At 42.0% G+C, this 15362-nt stretch overlaps 1 protein-coding gene across 2 annotated transcripts in view; it reads right to left on the bottom strand.

Annotated features, from left to right (window-relative positions):
• Positions 1 to 15362, bottom strand: part of IPO11 (importin 11) — a 217450-nt gene that overhangs the window by 6210 nt on the left and 195878 nt on the right. For both annotated transcript variants that reach the window (XM_051853725.2, XM_070056753.1), the window contains one exon: positions 15072 to 15156. In XM_051853725.2, the coding sequence (XP_051709685.1) occupies positions 15072 to 15156 (85 nt within the window). The remainder of the gene's footprint in view (positions 1 to 15071; positions 15157 to 15362) is intronic.

Genomic DNA, 15362 nt, shown 5'->3' with positions numbered 1-15362 from the left:
ACCCATCCCAATTTTCATTTCATTTCCGACAGAGCACCCAGGGATGCTTGGCCCACCAAGCTTTTTAAAAGTTATTTTTCTTTTCCCAGACACTTTTAACAAAGCCTGCAACTTTGCTATAATAGTGATTTATTAGTTCTAAAAGATTTTTGTGTGTGTGAATTCCTAAGTACAAGAGTATTTCAAAAAGTTCATGGAAAATGGAATTGAAAGGTTTATTTTGGTGCAAAACTTTTTTGAAATCCATGCAATTTGTTCATAATGCACACTGTCCATGACCTTTCTGAAGACTCTCCTTTCCTTAATAGGTTCATGTCATCTATAAATGAAAACAGTTTCGCTTCTTCCTTTTCGCTTTGAAGACAGAACCTCCAGGACAACAGTGAAGAAGGCAAGCGTAGATATTTCCTTGCTCCCAATTTTACAGAGTATCCAGTGTTTCACCACTAAGTGTGCTGTTCACTCTCTGTAGGTTTTTTTTTTTAAGAGTGTCCTGTAGATACCTGCATGAAGAAGTTTCTTTCCATCGAAGTTTATTGTAGAGCTGCTAAAACAATCTTGTAATCCTGGGGTCAATCCCTCTTGGTCATTTTGAAATACTGCTGGGTTGAATTTGGCAGAATTTTGTGGAGATTTGTACATCTATATTCAGGAGGCCTATTGGTCTCTACTTTCCCGTGTGGTTTCCTTGTGGTAGTATGGTGACATCAGCATCAGAGAATGAGAGAGGAAAATGTTTCTAGCCTCCTTTATTTTCTGGAGGATGTGTAGACTACTGCTATTAACTCATTAAATGCTAGGTAAAAATTTATCAGTGAAGTAATCTGTGCCTGAGTTTTTCTTTATGGCAAGATTTCTGATTACTAATTCAATTTTGCCACTTTTTAAAGGTCTGTTTAGATTTCCTGTTTCCTCTTGAGCTAGTTTTAGCATGCCAGGCACTCTGAAAAACCCACTTATATTGCCAGTTTTTCTCTAGAATCAATGACATAAATATACCACTTATGATGCACTACAAATATTTTCTCAAACTTCTAGTTTGTGTTCCTTCTAGACTTGTTAAACTTTTTCAAGAGCTAACATTTTAGTTATTCTAACCTAAAAAGTTACTTGGCCCCTCCACACATATACCATCTATATATAAGGATACTGTCGTGGACTGAGTTATGTGTCCTCCTCCCCTCGAATTCATTTGTTACAGTCCCAACTCCGCAATGTGATTATATTTGGAGATACAGCCTTAAAGGAGGTAGTCAGGATAAATAAGACCATAAGGATAGGGGTCTAATGCAGTAGAACTGTGATCTTATAAGGAGAAAGGAGTAAATGTTTGGCACAGTGGTTAAGTTGCCACAGTGCATGCCTGCATCCCATATCAGCATGCTTGTATTCAAGTCCTGACTCAGCTTCCAAGTTCAGTTTGCTGTTAATGTATGCCCTGGGAGGTAGCAGGTGATGGCTCAAATATTTGGATCCCTTCCACCCACATGGGAGACTGACTGAGTTCTAGGCTCCTGGCTTTGGTTTGGCCCAGTCCTCGTTGTTGCAGGTATTTGGAAAGTGAAACAGTGGGTGGAAGATCTCTCTCTGTCCTTTTCCTTTCAAATCACATAAATGATTTGGAAAAGTGTAGAGACATCAGGGATACATGTACACACAGAAAAGACCATGGGGGGATAAAGTGGCCATTTGCAAGCCAAGGAAAGAAACCTAGAAGTAAACAACCAGCAAACACCCAGCCTTGAACTTCCAGGCTTCAGAACTGCATCTATGTAAGTCTCAGTGATTCTGCATCCTCTCTTCAGCCGACTGTACTAAACCAGAGAGCCTTAATTTCCTTTCCTAAGTGTTTGTAAGTTGCCTAGAAAGATTAATTTCATTATCCAAAAAGAAACAACAAATCTTTGCACTAGTATACACCTCTGCCATCTTCATTTCCGCCTCACCTACACTTCCGGGGTGTGGCGTTTCCTTTCACTCAGTTCAATATTATTTCCAGAGTCTGTTCATTTGGGTGATCATCAAATAACATGTCTGTGAGGCTGACAGGACTTCTGATTATTTTTCTTTTTATCAGTACTAGACCATTATTACTTGAGTATTATGTACTCTAGTTTCAGTTTCACTCTAGTGTACCTTTATTGCAAGGTGCTTCACATTTTTGCAAAGTACGCTTGACAGAAATGCACATTTTAAGCAATTAGCTAAAGTAATTATTTTGAGCCCAGATCTCAGCACCAGAACATCTGCTTATTTTTTCCCCATTTGTTTCAGTACGCAATGATCACTGTGGCAATTAAACAGGAATTAAAGTACAATCTCCACACCCACTAAACTCCGCCCACGAGCAAGGCCTGCACTAGGTACAGGCTAAGCCTCTCACATATTTCATTTAAAATCCGCAGTAAGGATAACAGAAAAAGGGAAGACCCGGGAATGTCAAAGAACACCCTTATTCTGACAGTGGTTCTAGAGCATGCTGATGCCGTAAGGTCAACCCCTAGAGGTTCAGATTGTACCTAGTTTTTAGACACCAAGATTTTTTAAAACTCCTCAGATGATTCCGACATACCTGTCATAGACTTGGCTCCCCAACCTCATAAGACATTTAAGTCCTGAAGTCCTGTGTGACCGATTAGTGAATTAATGCTAATGGCTGATGGATTAGGGTGAGACTTGATCCAATAATGGCCGCTCAGAGAAGGGGCCCAGTGGGAGGTCTTTAGGTCACTGGGGGCAGGGAAGCGCTCTCCAGAAAGGGCTGGTTGTCTAAGGAAAGTTCAGCCTAGTTTCTCTGCTTCCTGGGTCCTCATGAGCTCCTCCTCTGTGCCTGCACTGCCACTGACAGTGGCATATTCATTAAAACAAAAGGATATAGATGACAGACTAAAATACGTGAGATTTTTTTAAGAAGCCCTTAAGCTAGTAATTATAGGCTTTGGAGACTTCCTTCCCCTTTACCACCACTTCCTTGCTAGAAATTCTCAGGACTTTTCCATTAGTTTCACTGCAGCCTTTCCACTCTGCTGCGTGCCTAACCAGGCACTGCTGGGGGTGTATGGTCACCTCTGACTCCTCCACCACCCAAAAAGTTAAATACCCTTCTGATTTTGCTTTTTGCCTCGAAAATTCCAAACATTCCTCAAATCACAGGGCAAGTGAGACACAAACTTGTAAGGGACTTTCATTTAGCCTGCTTTTCTTTTTTTTTTTTTTCTTTCTTTTTTTTTTTTTTTGACAGGCAGAGTGGACAGTGTGAGAGAGACAGACAGAGAGAAAGGTCTTCCTTTGCCGTTGGTTCACTCTCCAATGGCTGCCACGGCCGGCGCGCTGCAGCCGGTGCACCGCGCTGATCCGATGGCAGGAGCCAGGTACTTATCCTGGTCTCCCATGGGGTGCAGGGCCCAAGGACTTGAGCCATCCTTCACTGCACTCCCTGGCCACAGCAGAGAGCTGGCCTGGAAGAGGGGCATCCAGGACAGAATCCGGCACCCCGACCGGGACTAGAACCTGGTGTGCCGGTGCCGCTAGGCGGAGGATTAGCCTAGTAAGCCGCGATGCCGGCCTAGCCTGCTTTTCACTGGTCATCACTGATATTTAACATCAACAAACATTTAATTTACTTTATTAAGCTATCTACACAGTTGATCTATGGATTTCCTTGGACCTTTCTGGTTTAGATTTTTGTTTCTTCTTTGCCAATACTCAAACCTGTGGTAACTCACACACTCTCCTTCTCACCACACTGGCTGGAAAGTGACAGACTATGAGCTCACCACCAAACCCATTTCCTCTTCCTCGGTACAGAGACAGACCACGTTTCCCAGCCAATGGAATGCGAGCAGAAATGATGTGCCTGACTAAGCCTGACTCTGAAGCCACCCTCCTCAATCTTCTCCCTTCTTCCTCCAGACAGAAGCCACGTGGTGGAATCATGTATCTCAATGTCAGGTTCACCTCTTCAAGACCGTGGACCTAAATACCCACTGCCACTCCTTCCCCTTCTGTGCTTTTCCTAAGCCAGAAATAAACCATTACATCAAGCTGAGATTCCAAGGGTTTGCTACAGAAGCCAGCATTCCTTGGCTTTTAGATCACTCACTTTGTAATGGTATATGTGTGCTTAGACTCCATACATACTTTATCATGCTGAAGACTTATTATTCTATTCCTATTTTAGTTAGAAATTTTACCAGGAATAAATGCTGAGTTCAGTTAGATTCTATTTGGGCTACTTAGATTTTTTGCATGTATTTTTATAAAGAAACCTACAATGTTCTTTTCTCTGTGCTTTATTCTTTTTTTTTAAGGTTCTAGAATAGTTGAACTAGCATAATTCAATTCAGAACTGTTCCTTTAAATCTGACAGGACAGAAGGAGTGAAGAAAGGGGGAGGGAAAGAGGAAAAGGGGCAAAAACGAAGGGGAAGAGACACGCTGCTGCTGAAAATAGGGCATTAGTAAAGTTGAATGTACTAAATACGCTCTTCAGGGCTGTCGCTGTGGAGCAGTGGGCTAAGCCCCTGCCTGTGGCGCAGGAATCTCATGTGGGTGCCGGTTCGTGTATCAGCTGGATCTTCTGATCCAGCTCTCTGCTGTGGCCTTGGAAAGCAGTGGAAGATGGCCCAGGTGCTTGGGCCCCTATTCCCACATGGGGGGACCCAGAGGAAACTCCTGGCTCCTGGCTTCAGATGGGCTCAGCTCTGGCCATTGTGGCCATTTAGCAGTGAACCAGTGGATGGAAGAGTCTTCTCTCTGTGTTTCTCTTTCTGTCTGTAAATCTACCTCTCAAACACAAAAAATCTTTAAAGATAAATAAATAAATATGCTTTTTAAAATTGATAGTACATTCCAGTAAAATCACTGGAAATGGGCAAACAAGAGACATTAAAGCAGTAGTGGGGAAGGGGGTGGCTTAAAACATTTCTTCCTTGGTGATAAATCTTCCTACTGGGTTTTAAACTGATTTTTGTTGTAATCAATACCATATTAGAAAACTGTCCATTCTGTCAAGATTTTTCCTTGACTGACTAGCCTAGATCTGCTGTGTAATACTTGGAGCTAATTTGTACATACGTGTCTTCTTGTCCTAGGTTTTTTATTTATATTCACTTACCTACTCCTTGATTAGATGATTAGCTTTAGCATTCTACTGAGAATTTTTAAAAATCCACTTTTTAGTATTCCCCACTTTCTGATTCATTTCTTAAATTAATGTCTTAATTTTTAGTTGACTTTTTTTCTCACATATTGACATGAGTTCTGAGTTCCTTGTTTTCATTCCTTCTTTAATAATAAAATTACTTCAAGCTATGAATAACTGAGTTGTGCTCATACGTTATTATGTGTAACAATCTCACTGTTGTGTTACCTTGTTCAAAACTGCAATGCTTACCCTTTAACGTACAGTTTGAAAACCTTACACGACCAGTATTTTTCTCAGTCTTTGTTTAATTTCTGGTTTTACTTCAAGGTGATCAAATAATATAACCTGTAGTATTCACACTCTGAGAGATTAAAGTTTTCTTTATGATCCTAGAATATGCTCAGGTTTTACAAATGTTTCATGCAAATTTATACAGGGTACTTAATTTTTGAGATCAGTGCATAGTTTTTTCATAATATGTATTTTCATCAAATTTTTGAAAACCTCTTGTTTGTATGGATATCAATTTTTTTTTTGCACAAAACCAGCTCTCTGCTAATGGGCTTGGATAGGCAGCAGAGGATGGCCCAAGTATTTGAGCTCCTGACTTTTGTGTGGGAGACCAGGATGGAATCCCTGGCTCTAAGCTTCAGTCTGGCCCAGATTTGACTGTTGCAGCCATTTGGGCAGTCAACCAATAGATGGTTCTCCACCTGCCTTTCAGGTAAAAAAAAATTTTTTTTTTTAAAGGAAAAACTACCATGAAAGAAGGCGCCAATGCTTCATCTATAAGCTTGTAATTACATTTATATTGAGCCAATACCATGTTGCCAATGTTTCCAAATGAACAGTGGCAACGTTTCTGAGCTCCTCCTGATTGATGTTTGCAGTAACAATTCAAGTAAATAAGGGAGAAAAGGTGAGGCTACCTGCTTTGCAACACTCAGGAACAACACTGATGTCAGCAGGCAATTAATCTAAAACCTCAACATGAAAAGCAAAACCTCAGAAGTTATCACTTTACACAGTTCCAAAGGCATTTCCAACAGAATGTCCTGTTCTGTGTTTTGATTACTATTTGACAGCCTACTGTGAAGGACCTTAACCCCCATGACCTCAAACTACTTTTTGATTAACATTTCAGCTCTATCTCAGGAAGAACTGCAATCTCAGGATGCCTGGTTATCAGTTTGTGTCTTACTGTATCGCAGTTGGATTATTTCATTATTTCCCATCCCCTAGAACTATCTTAATGCCACTTGCAGTTCTGCAGTTTTTAAGAGTTGAATTACCCATTCCAACAGTATATTTCTAAGTATATTAAAGATTTGGGGTAAGTTTAATATTGATTGAGGAGGGTTGCATTTATAAGGAAAGCTGTGTTCAAGCTACAATTCTGAAATAGTTCGTATTTTTTACACAGTCTTAGGTAAGGTTTATGTCCTACAATGGCCCTTCGTACTCAATGTTTCAGTATCATCTGGAAATTAAGAGGAGGATACACTGATAGTAGAACATGATTCAAACTCGAGAAGAAGGTAGATTCTGAGCACAACAGAGATAAAGGCAAGTAAATCCTTCATTTTTTAAAGAAATTAGCCTGGTAACAAACTAATGGTAATACATATTTTTAAAACATTATATCTGTACTACTGGTTCAAAATAAATCCTGGCAAAGTTAATACTGATGATAAAGATCAATACTTTATACATGGTATATGTTCAAATATGCATGTGGAAAAAAGAAAGAAAGTCATTTTAAAAGATGCTAGTCTGGGGCTTCCGCTGTAGTGTAGCGGTTAAGGCTGCTGCCTACAGTGCCGGCATCCCATGTGGGCGCCGGTTCGAGATCTGGCTGCTCCACTTTCGATCCAGCTCTCTGCTATTGCCTGGGAAAGCAGTACAGGATGGCCCAAGTCCTTAGGCCCCTGCACCTGCATGGGAGACCCAAAGGAAGCTCCTGGCTCCTAGCCGTTGCAGCCAATTGGGGAGTGAACCAGCGGATGGAAGACCTCTCCCTCTCTTTCTTCTCTCTGTGTAACTCTTTCAAATAAATAAATAAAAAGTCTTTAAAAAAAAAAAAAAAAGATGCTAGTCTACTGATGTCAAGAAAAGCAGCTGGGGCCAGAGCCACGGTGCAGTGGGTAAAGATGCAGCCTGCAATGCCAGCAACCCATATGGGCACCGGATCAAGTCCCAGCTGCTCCACTTCCAATCCAGCTCCCAGCTAATGCACCTGGGGAAGCAGCAGAGGACAGTCCAAGTCTTTGGGCCCCTGTACCCACATGGGAGACCCAGAAGAAGCTCCTGGCTCCTGATTTTGGATCAGCCGGCCCACCTCCAGCCACTGTGGCCATTTGGAGAGTGAACCAGTGAATGGAAGATTCTCTCATTCTCTCTCTCTCTCTGCCTCTCCCAAAAAAAAAAAAAAAAAAAGGCAGCTGTACCTCTGAAGTAAGTAGGATTATCTTATCTGGCATCTGACAGTAAACAACACAGAACTGCTTTTATGAGAATGCTGGAGTACAAGGATGTGCATACATTTTTTAATGAACAGGGTCTCGGGGCTGGCACTGTGACATAGTAGGTTAAACATATGCCTGTAGTGCCAGCACACCATATGGGCGTCGATTCGAAACCCAGCTGTTCCTCTTCCAATTCAGCTCTCTGCTATGGCCTGAGAAAGCAGTAGAAGATGGCTCAAGTCTTTGGGCCCCTGCACCCACATGGGAGACCGACCCATAAGAAGCTCCTGGCTTCAGATAGGCCCCGCTCCAGCCGTTGCAGCCATTTGGGGAGTGAATCAGCAGATGGAAGACCTCTTTCTCTGTCTCTCCCTCTCTCTGTCAGTACTCTGCCTCTCAAATAAATAAATAAACAAATAAAATTAAAAAAAATAAATAAATAAACAGGGTACCACGATGGTGCCAAAGGTGAAGAAGGAAGCTCCTGCCCATCCCTCCCTCTCAAAGCCAAAGCAAAGGCTTGAAGGGCAAGAAAACAGGACAAAAAGGTGTCCACAACTACAGCAAAAACAACATCCACACATCACCATGTTTCAGTGGTCAAAGACACTAAACCTCCAACGCCAGCACAAATATCCCTGGAAGATCATCCCTAAGAAAAATAAGTTTGAGCACTCCACCATCATCAAGTTCCCCGACTAATGAGTCTGCCATGAAGACGATGTCAGGCAACAACACGTTTGTGCCCAAGGTGGATGTCAAGGCCCACAAGCACCAGATCACACAGGCTGTGAGTAAACTCTTTGACACCGACCTGGGCAAGGTCAACACCCTGATCAAAACTGATGGAGAGAAAGTGGCGGATGTTCAACATCCTCACTGTGATGCTTCGGGTGTTGCCGACAAAATTGGGATCACCAAGATTGAGTCCACTCGGCTAATTCTAAAAATATGTTTTCACCATAAAAAAACTGGTTATTATTCAGATTTAGTGAAAGTCGATGTGATGTGTGATGATCAATATAGTGACAACCGTGGATAAAAATTTACAGTAAAGCTGCATTTTTCAAACTGCTACTGAATACTGAAGTTTACAATTTAAAAGTTTTAAACATTTCCAAGAGGCAAAAGAACAAATTTCACCTATTTATACTAGCTTTATTAGATACTGTTAAAAATACTCACAAAAGGGACTGGGCATTGTGGCACAGCGGGTAAAGCCACCACTCATGATGCTTTCAGATACGGGTACCAGATGCTTCACTTCCGAGGGCAGAGGAAGTGAGACAGAAATCTATCTGCTCTCAGAAAGGGAAAGCTTAGCATCTGCTTATGTATTTATCAAATAAAATGCAACTCAACCGTACACACAATCAACAAGTTTGCTTAGATACGCTACAGACACAGAATCTGATGCAAGTTCATGAGACCCACAGCCTATGTATAGATGTTTGTATTGAAAAACTAGCTCAACGGGGCCGGCACTGCAGCACACTAGGTTAAGCCTCCGCCTATGGAGCCACCATCCATCCCATATGGGCTCTGGTTTGGGTCCCAGCTCCTCCACCCTCTGCTCCCTACTAATGTGATGGGGAAAGACAACTGATTGGGCCCCTGAACCCACGTGGGAGACCCAAAAGAAGCTCTTCGCTATTTGCTTCAGATCAGGGGTGCCTCTCCCTCTCTCTCTCACATAAACAAATAAATATTGAAAATAAAAATATTTAAAAAAATAAATTTAACTACCAAAGTAAAGCAAGCCCCTGCCTTCATGAACCACATGCTTCCTAGCCATGCCTATCACATGGGCATGACAAACTGTAGTTTCTCTACATACTTACTTTCAATTCCACCTACCTAGGATAGCTGAACTATACTCTAATCCAACAAATTCACCCCTAAACATGTACTTCCCATTCATTCTGCAGTTTGAGCAAACCAGTGTGGGAGATTTCTTAAAATATTTTACAAAAGTTACAGAAATTTTTATAATTCTAAATTTATTGTAATTTAAAACTTTTATTAAAACTTTTAAAACTGGGGCCAGCGCTGTGGCTCAGCAGGTTAAAGCCCTGACCCAGGTCACCAGCATCCCATATGGGCAGTGGTTCTACTCCCGGCTGCTCCACTTCCAATCTGGCTTTCTGCTATGGCATGGGAGAGCAGTGGAAGATGGTTCAAGTACTTGGGCCCCTGTGCCTACATGGGAGACCTGGAAGAAGCTCCTGTCTCCTGGCTTCAGATCAACGCAGCTCCAGCCATTGCAGCCACCTGGGGAGTGAATCAGCGGATGGAAGACCTTTCTCTGTGTCTCTACCTCTCTCTTTCAAATAAATAAAATAAATCTTTTTAAAAAAGTTAAAATTACATTAGACTAAGAATGTATGGTTGCCTCAGGCCGGCGCCGCGGCTCACTAGGCTAATCCTCTGCCTAGCGGCGCCGGCACACCGGGTTCTAGTCCCGGTCGGGGCGCCGGATTCTGTCCTGGTTGCCCCTCTTCCAGGCCAGCTCTCTGCTGTGGCCCGGGAGTGCAGTGGAGGATGGCCCAGGTGCTTGAGCCCTGCACCCCATGGGAGACCAGGAAAAGCACCTGGCTCCTGGCTCCTGCCATCGGATCAGCGCGGTGCGCCGGCCACGGCAGCCATTGGAGGGTGAACCAACGGCAAAGGAAGACCTTTCTCTCTGTCTCTCTCTCTCACTGTCCACTCTGCCTGTCAAAAAAAAAAAAAAAAAAAAAAAAAAAGAATGTATGGTTGCCTCATCTATGAGTATATCGGGTCACAAAACTTGTGGAGGGGAAATGACATCCTAAAACATGTTCTGGGAAAAGATAATATGATATACATGGTAAGGAGCTGAGGTAGTCCATGTTAATGAGCATGATTTAGCTATTCCACAATGTATCTTCAAAGAAAATAAAAACAAATTTTATTTACTATTTAAAAGTAACAAACAATAAGAAAAGATATTTTGTCAGCAGATATCATAGATCTTGTCAAACAGTATTAATATGCTCAAGGCTGGAATTTGTAAACTACAACTTATAGATGTCTAGCAAGTCACAGGTCACAAAAAAGAAATCACTAATACCTTCAAATGTTAGCTTAATTCTTTATTTAAAAGGTCATAAAAATGATCTACAATGAGAAGATACTGGACCGGGAAGAACTGAGATATCAAATAGAGTTGCTGAGCTGCATTTATCTTCTAAGTATTGTTTCTCCCAAAACAAGAGGTCAGATGGAGGCTCAATGAAAACCAGATGGAAAATCTAGAGCACTGAATCGCTTTCCTACAGGGAAATTTCATCCTTGCTTAGCAGAACATGGAGGATTCTCAGAAATGCATGAGAACTGGTTGGCACAGCTGACACATTACTGATGATCTGCTTCTCTGCTGCTGTCCTCTAGCAAAGTCGGTACTGACACACAGACGCCACGCTGTAAGCACCCCTCTAAAACAGTGACAACAGGAAGTCACACTTTCACTAACATGACTCAGAACTAAGCAGCTACACTTTTTCCTCCTAGTAAATAATTTCATTTTAAAATGAAACACCCTTTCCTACTAGACTGTTCTTTTAAAATAATGATTCCTAACACCTACCAGGAATCACATCCTCTTTCCTTGTGAAATTTGCCAGTTGCCTCTAAATATTTCTCAGATATATAATGCCAGCTTCAACCACAAACTACTGTGGTATATTTAGCATACCCCTAAGACTGAAGCATTGGAAATCTTAGTAAAGATAACAATATAAATCCACAGCAAATAACTACTGCGGTGAATGACTTCTGAAAAATAATGGTTGTCCCATAAATCAACTCTACATAAAATAAATCAATAATGATAAAATAACTAGCTCTCAAATAAAATTCAAGATCACAAAACTGAACCAAGTAACTGTTACTTCTATTTTTGTTTTTCACTTTTTTAATTATTTTTTCTTTTTTTTTTATTTGACAAGTAGCGTTATAGACAGTGAGAGAGAGAGACAGAGAGAAAGGTCTTCCTTCCATTGGTTCACTCCCCAAATGGCCGCCATGGCCAGCGCTGTGCCGATCCGAAGCCAGGAACCAGGTGCTTCCTCCTGGTCTCCCATGCGGGTGCAGGGGCCCAAGCACTTGGGCCATCCTCCACTGCCTTCCCAGGCTACAGCAGAGAGCTGGACTGGGAGAAGAGCAACCGGGACCAGAACCTGGCACCCATATGGGATGCCACAGGCAGAGGATTAACCAAGTGATCCATGGTGCCAGCCCAACTGTTACTTCTAAAACTGAGCTTTAGACTGACCCTTCAGAAAGTATTTCACTTACTTTGAAAATAAAATGAAAATTAACTACTATATATTTCTGAGGATTATACACAGAATGAAAAACAGATCTGTGTAAGTTAATTTGCTAAGGGTAGGTAAATCTATGAGACTATTTGAAATTAATAAAGCTGATGACTGGGACAGTTAAAATGCTACCTGGGACTCCCTATATCCACAGCTGATTATCTGGGTTTGAGTCCCCTGCTTCACTCTCAATTCCAGTTCCTAACTACTGTGCATCCTGAGAGGCAGTAGGCAGCAGTTCAAGGATTTGAGTCCCTGCCACCCATGGGGAAGAACCAGACTGAGTTCTGGGTTCCAGACTTTGGCCTGGTCCAGCCCTGGCTGATGCAGACAACTGGGCAGTGAACCAGTAGGTGAGAGCTCTAGCTCTTTTCATTCTGCCTTCAAAATAAATAAAATAATAAGTAAAAAAAAAAAAAAAAAAATTAAGACCGAAGACTGAATAGCTACTATGCATTGACAAGTTTGGATTCTTGTGAAGAAAAATAATATATTTTTATGTTGCCAATGGTACATTCAATACATGAAAAAATGCAGGTGTGAGTTGGACAAAGACAAACTATTAGGTTACACAAGAAGCTACCATTGATGTAGACAGGGAGGGAGCTAGCACCTCCCTGCAGCCTTAACTGCACTATAACCTATACACACTGACTAAACTCCTCCCCCTTCCATGTACTGCCCAGTCCCCCATTCTGTGCAGCAGAAAAGTGCAGCTTCTGGGGCTTCTGCAGCTTAGGATCAGTGTCATCTAAAAATATCCATCATGGCAGCGTGCTGTACCCCTGCAACGACCTTCAGCCATTATAATGTCATTGCAATAAAATCATCAAGGCCAACACTCCCACTCCCTTCATGCACCTGACACCATAACACTTCTCAGATTAAAGGAGGCGGAGGGCTGTGATGTAGTGGGTAAAGCTGTGACCTGCAGTGCCGGCATTCCATATGGGCACTGGTTCAAGTCTCAGCTGCTTGTCTTCTGATCCAGCTCTCTGCTATGGCCTGGGAAAGCAGTGGAGAATGGCCCAAGTCCTTGGGTTCCTGCACCCACGTGGGAGACCCAGAAGCTCCTGGCTCCTGGCTTCAGATCCTCCCAGCTCCAGCCACTGCGGCCATTTGGGGAGTGAACCAGTGCATGGAAGACCTCTCCCTCTCTATATATCTCTGCCTTTCAAATAAATAAATAAATCTTTAAAAAACGGGGGGGGGGGGGGTCGGGGGTCAGTGCTATGGCGCAGCGGGTTAACACCCTGGCCTGAAGTGCTAGCATCCCATATGGGCACTGGTTTGAGACCGGCTGCTCCACTTCCGATCCAGCTCTCTGCTGTGGCCTGGGAAAGCAGTAGAAGATGGCTCAAATCTTTAGGCCCCTGCACCCACGTGGGAGACCAGAAAGAAGCTCCTGGCTCCTGGCTTCAGATCGGCACAGCGCTGGCCTTTGCGGCCATTTGGAGAGTAAACCCGTCGGTTGGAAGACCTCTCTCTCTCTCTCTCTCTCTCTCTTTACCTCTCCTCTCTCTGTGTAACTCTTTCAAATAAATAAATAAATCTTAAAAAAAAAAAAAAAAAAACAGGTTGGGGGGGTCAAGGAAATTGGTGGTACTGCACCCCATTTGAATATTCAATCAAGCCCCATCCCAGATACCACCACCATGACTCCAGATCTTATAAAGGGATGGCCCTGAACTCTGTGGGGTGTAGTTGCCTCTTGGACATGCCCACATAACTTCTTGAATGTGTACTTTCGCTTGGCACAGAAATATATCTTGCTTCTCTGTTGACCTTTACTTATGCATTGAAGATAAGAACGCAGATACAATCACTTCACATCCTCACTATGAGTGAAGAAAATACACTTTCCACAGACAGTCTAAGGCACCACATTACTATCTTATTTCAAGAGAGAAATGCTTTTGGAGGTATACTCACAAATACCATGCACTATGGAGGGAAAAGGCCCTAAAAATCTGCTAATCCAGTTCTCCTCTCTTGTCACAGATGAGGCAGAACAGCTCCAGAATGGCAAGGCGAGTGCTGAAGGCAGTGCAAACAGGCCTAGGAGTCAGGTCTTCAGATGCCTTGTCTGTAGTCCTTTTCTCTACGCTAGCTGCTAGGAAGATGGTACCCAGCATAAAAGCAAAGTAAAACGAATTAAACTCAAACAGCTCTATTTAAAAGAAGGCTGTTAGAGCAGTATAGTTCTAGCCACACCGTGGGTGAAGTCCTGGAGGGTTAATGTGAGATAATTCAGGAATGAATACAATCATCAGACCACATTATGACAGTACTTACATACTACCCACTACCTGTCCAGTACTACCCCGTAATCACTTTATATACTAACTTATTTACTCTACCTACAAGGTAGATGCCATTGCTTTCAATTCTGCAAGTGAGGAAAGAACATACAGTACAATGAAGCTAGTAAGTGGTGAAGGCAAACTAGAAGAGATTCCAAAATAAAGGGGAAAATAATGTAATTATGCACTTTTTTATATTCATGAGGAATATAAAATACTTGCAATTGTGATGCCAATAAGTATTTGAAAAATTGAAGATTATAAGGCCAAGATATTTTAGATGCTTAGATTTATTTAGATGTTTAGATTTATTTCCTACTTTTGTTGTTTTTTTCTTTTCTGATTGTTTTAATGAGAATCAATGGCTTTTGAAACAAGTTAGCAGTTAATTTCAGGGCATTTCTATAAAAGCTTATCAGGCCTACAAGAAAAAGCTCATTGTGAGGGTGTATTTTAAAATGGGGGTGCAAGCAATTTCAGCAGAGTTCTTCAAAGCAAAAGAATAAGAATTTTAACTTTAGTACGTCTGAGGGCCGTGTATTTACTAGTAAAAGAGTAAACCACCTGCTCTGCTAAGATAGGCAATGACTATTTCAGACTGAAAGTAAACCTCAACTTTCTGCATAGGAACACAATTTACCTGTTTTGGGGTACACTCCTAATTTCATAACTCACATATCTACATTAACTCTCACAAGGGATGGAGGGTTATACATGTAGATCATTGGACAAATGGATTAACAGATGATTTTTCTAATCTACAGAAAATAAGGGTAACACATGGCTCTTAGGTTTTAGAAGCTGCTTTTGTAACTTACCATCTTCTTCCTCTTATCTTGTTCTGTGGGCGGTTCTTCGTCTTCTGTTACTTTTGGTTCTTCGAGATGAGACATTAACATACAGCTACAATTGAAAAAACAAACTCATGCTTAAGTAACATTAAAAATAGACCTTCAGGGAAGGGGAGAGGGGAGCGTTGTGGATGGGAGGGAAGACACGGGGGGGGGGGGCTATTGTGGTCCATAAGCTGTACTTTGGAAATTTATGCTCATTAAATAAATTAAAAAAAAAGATTAAAAAAAAAATAGACCTTCAAAGTCACTAAAAAT

The sequence above is a fragment of the Oryctolagus cuniculus genome, chromosome 14 (genome assembly GCF_964237555.1).
Source record: "Oryctolagus cuniculus chromosome 14, mOryCun1.1, whole genome shotgun sequence".
Taxonomy (NCBI): domain Eukaryota; kingdom Metazoa; phylum Chordata; class Mammalia; order Lagomorpha; family Leporidae; genus Oryctolagus; species Oryctolagus cuniculus.
Note: the sequence above shows the minus strand (reverse complement) of the source record. Positions and strands in the feature narration are given on the sequence as shown.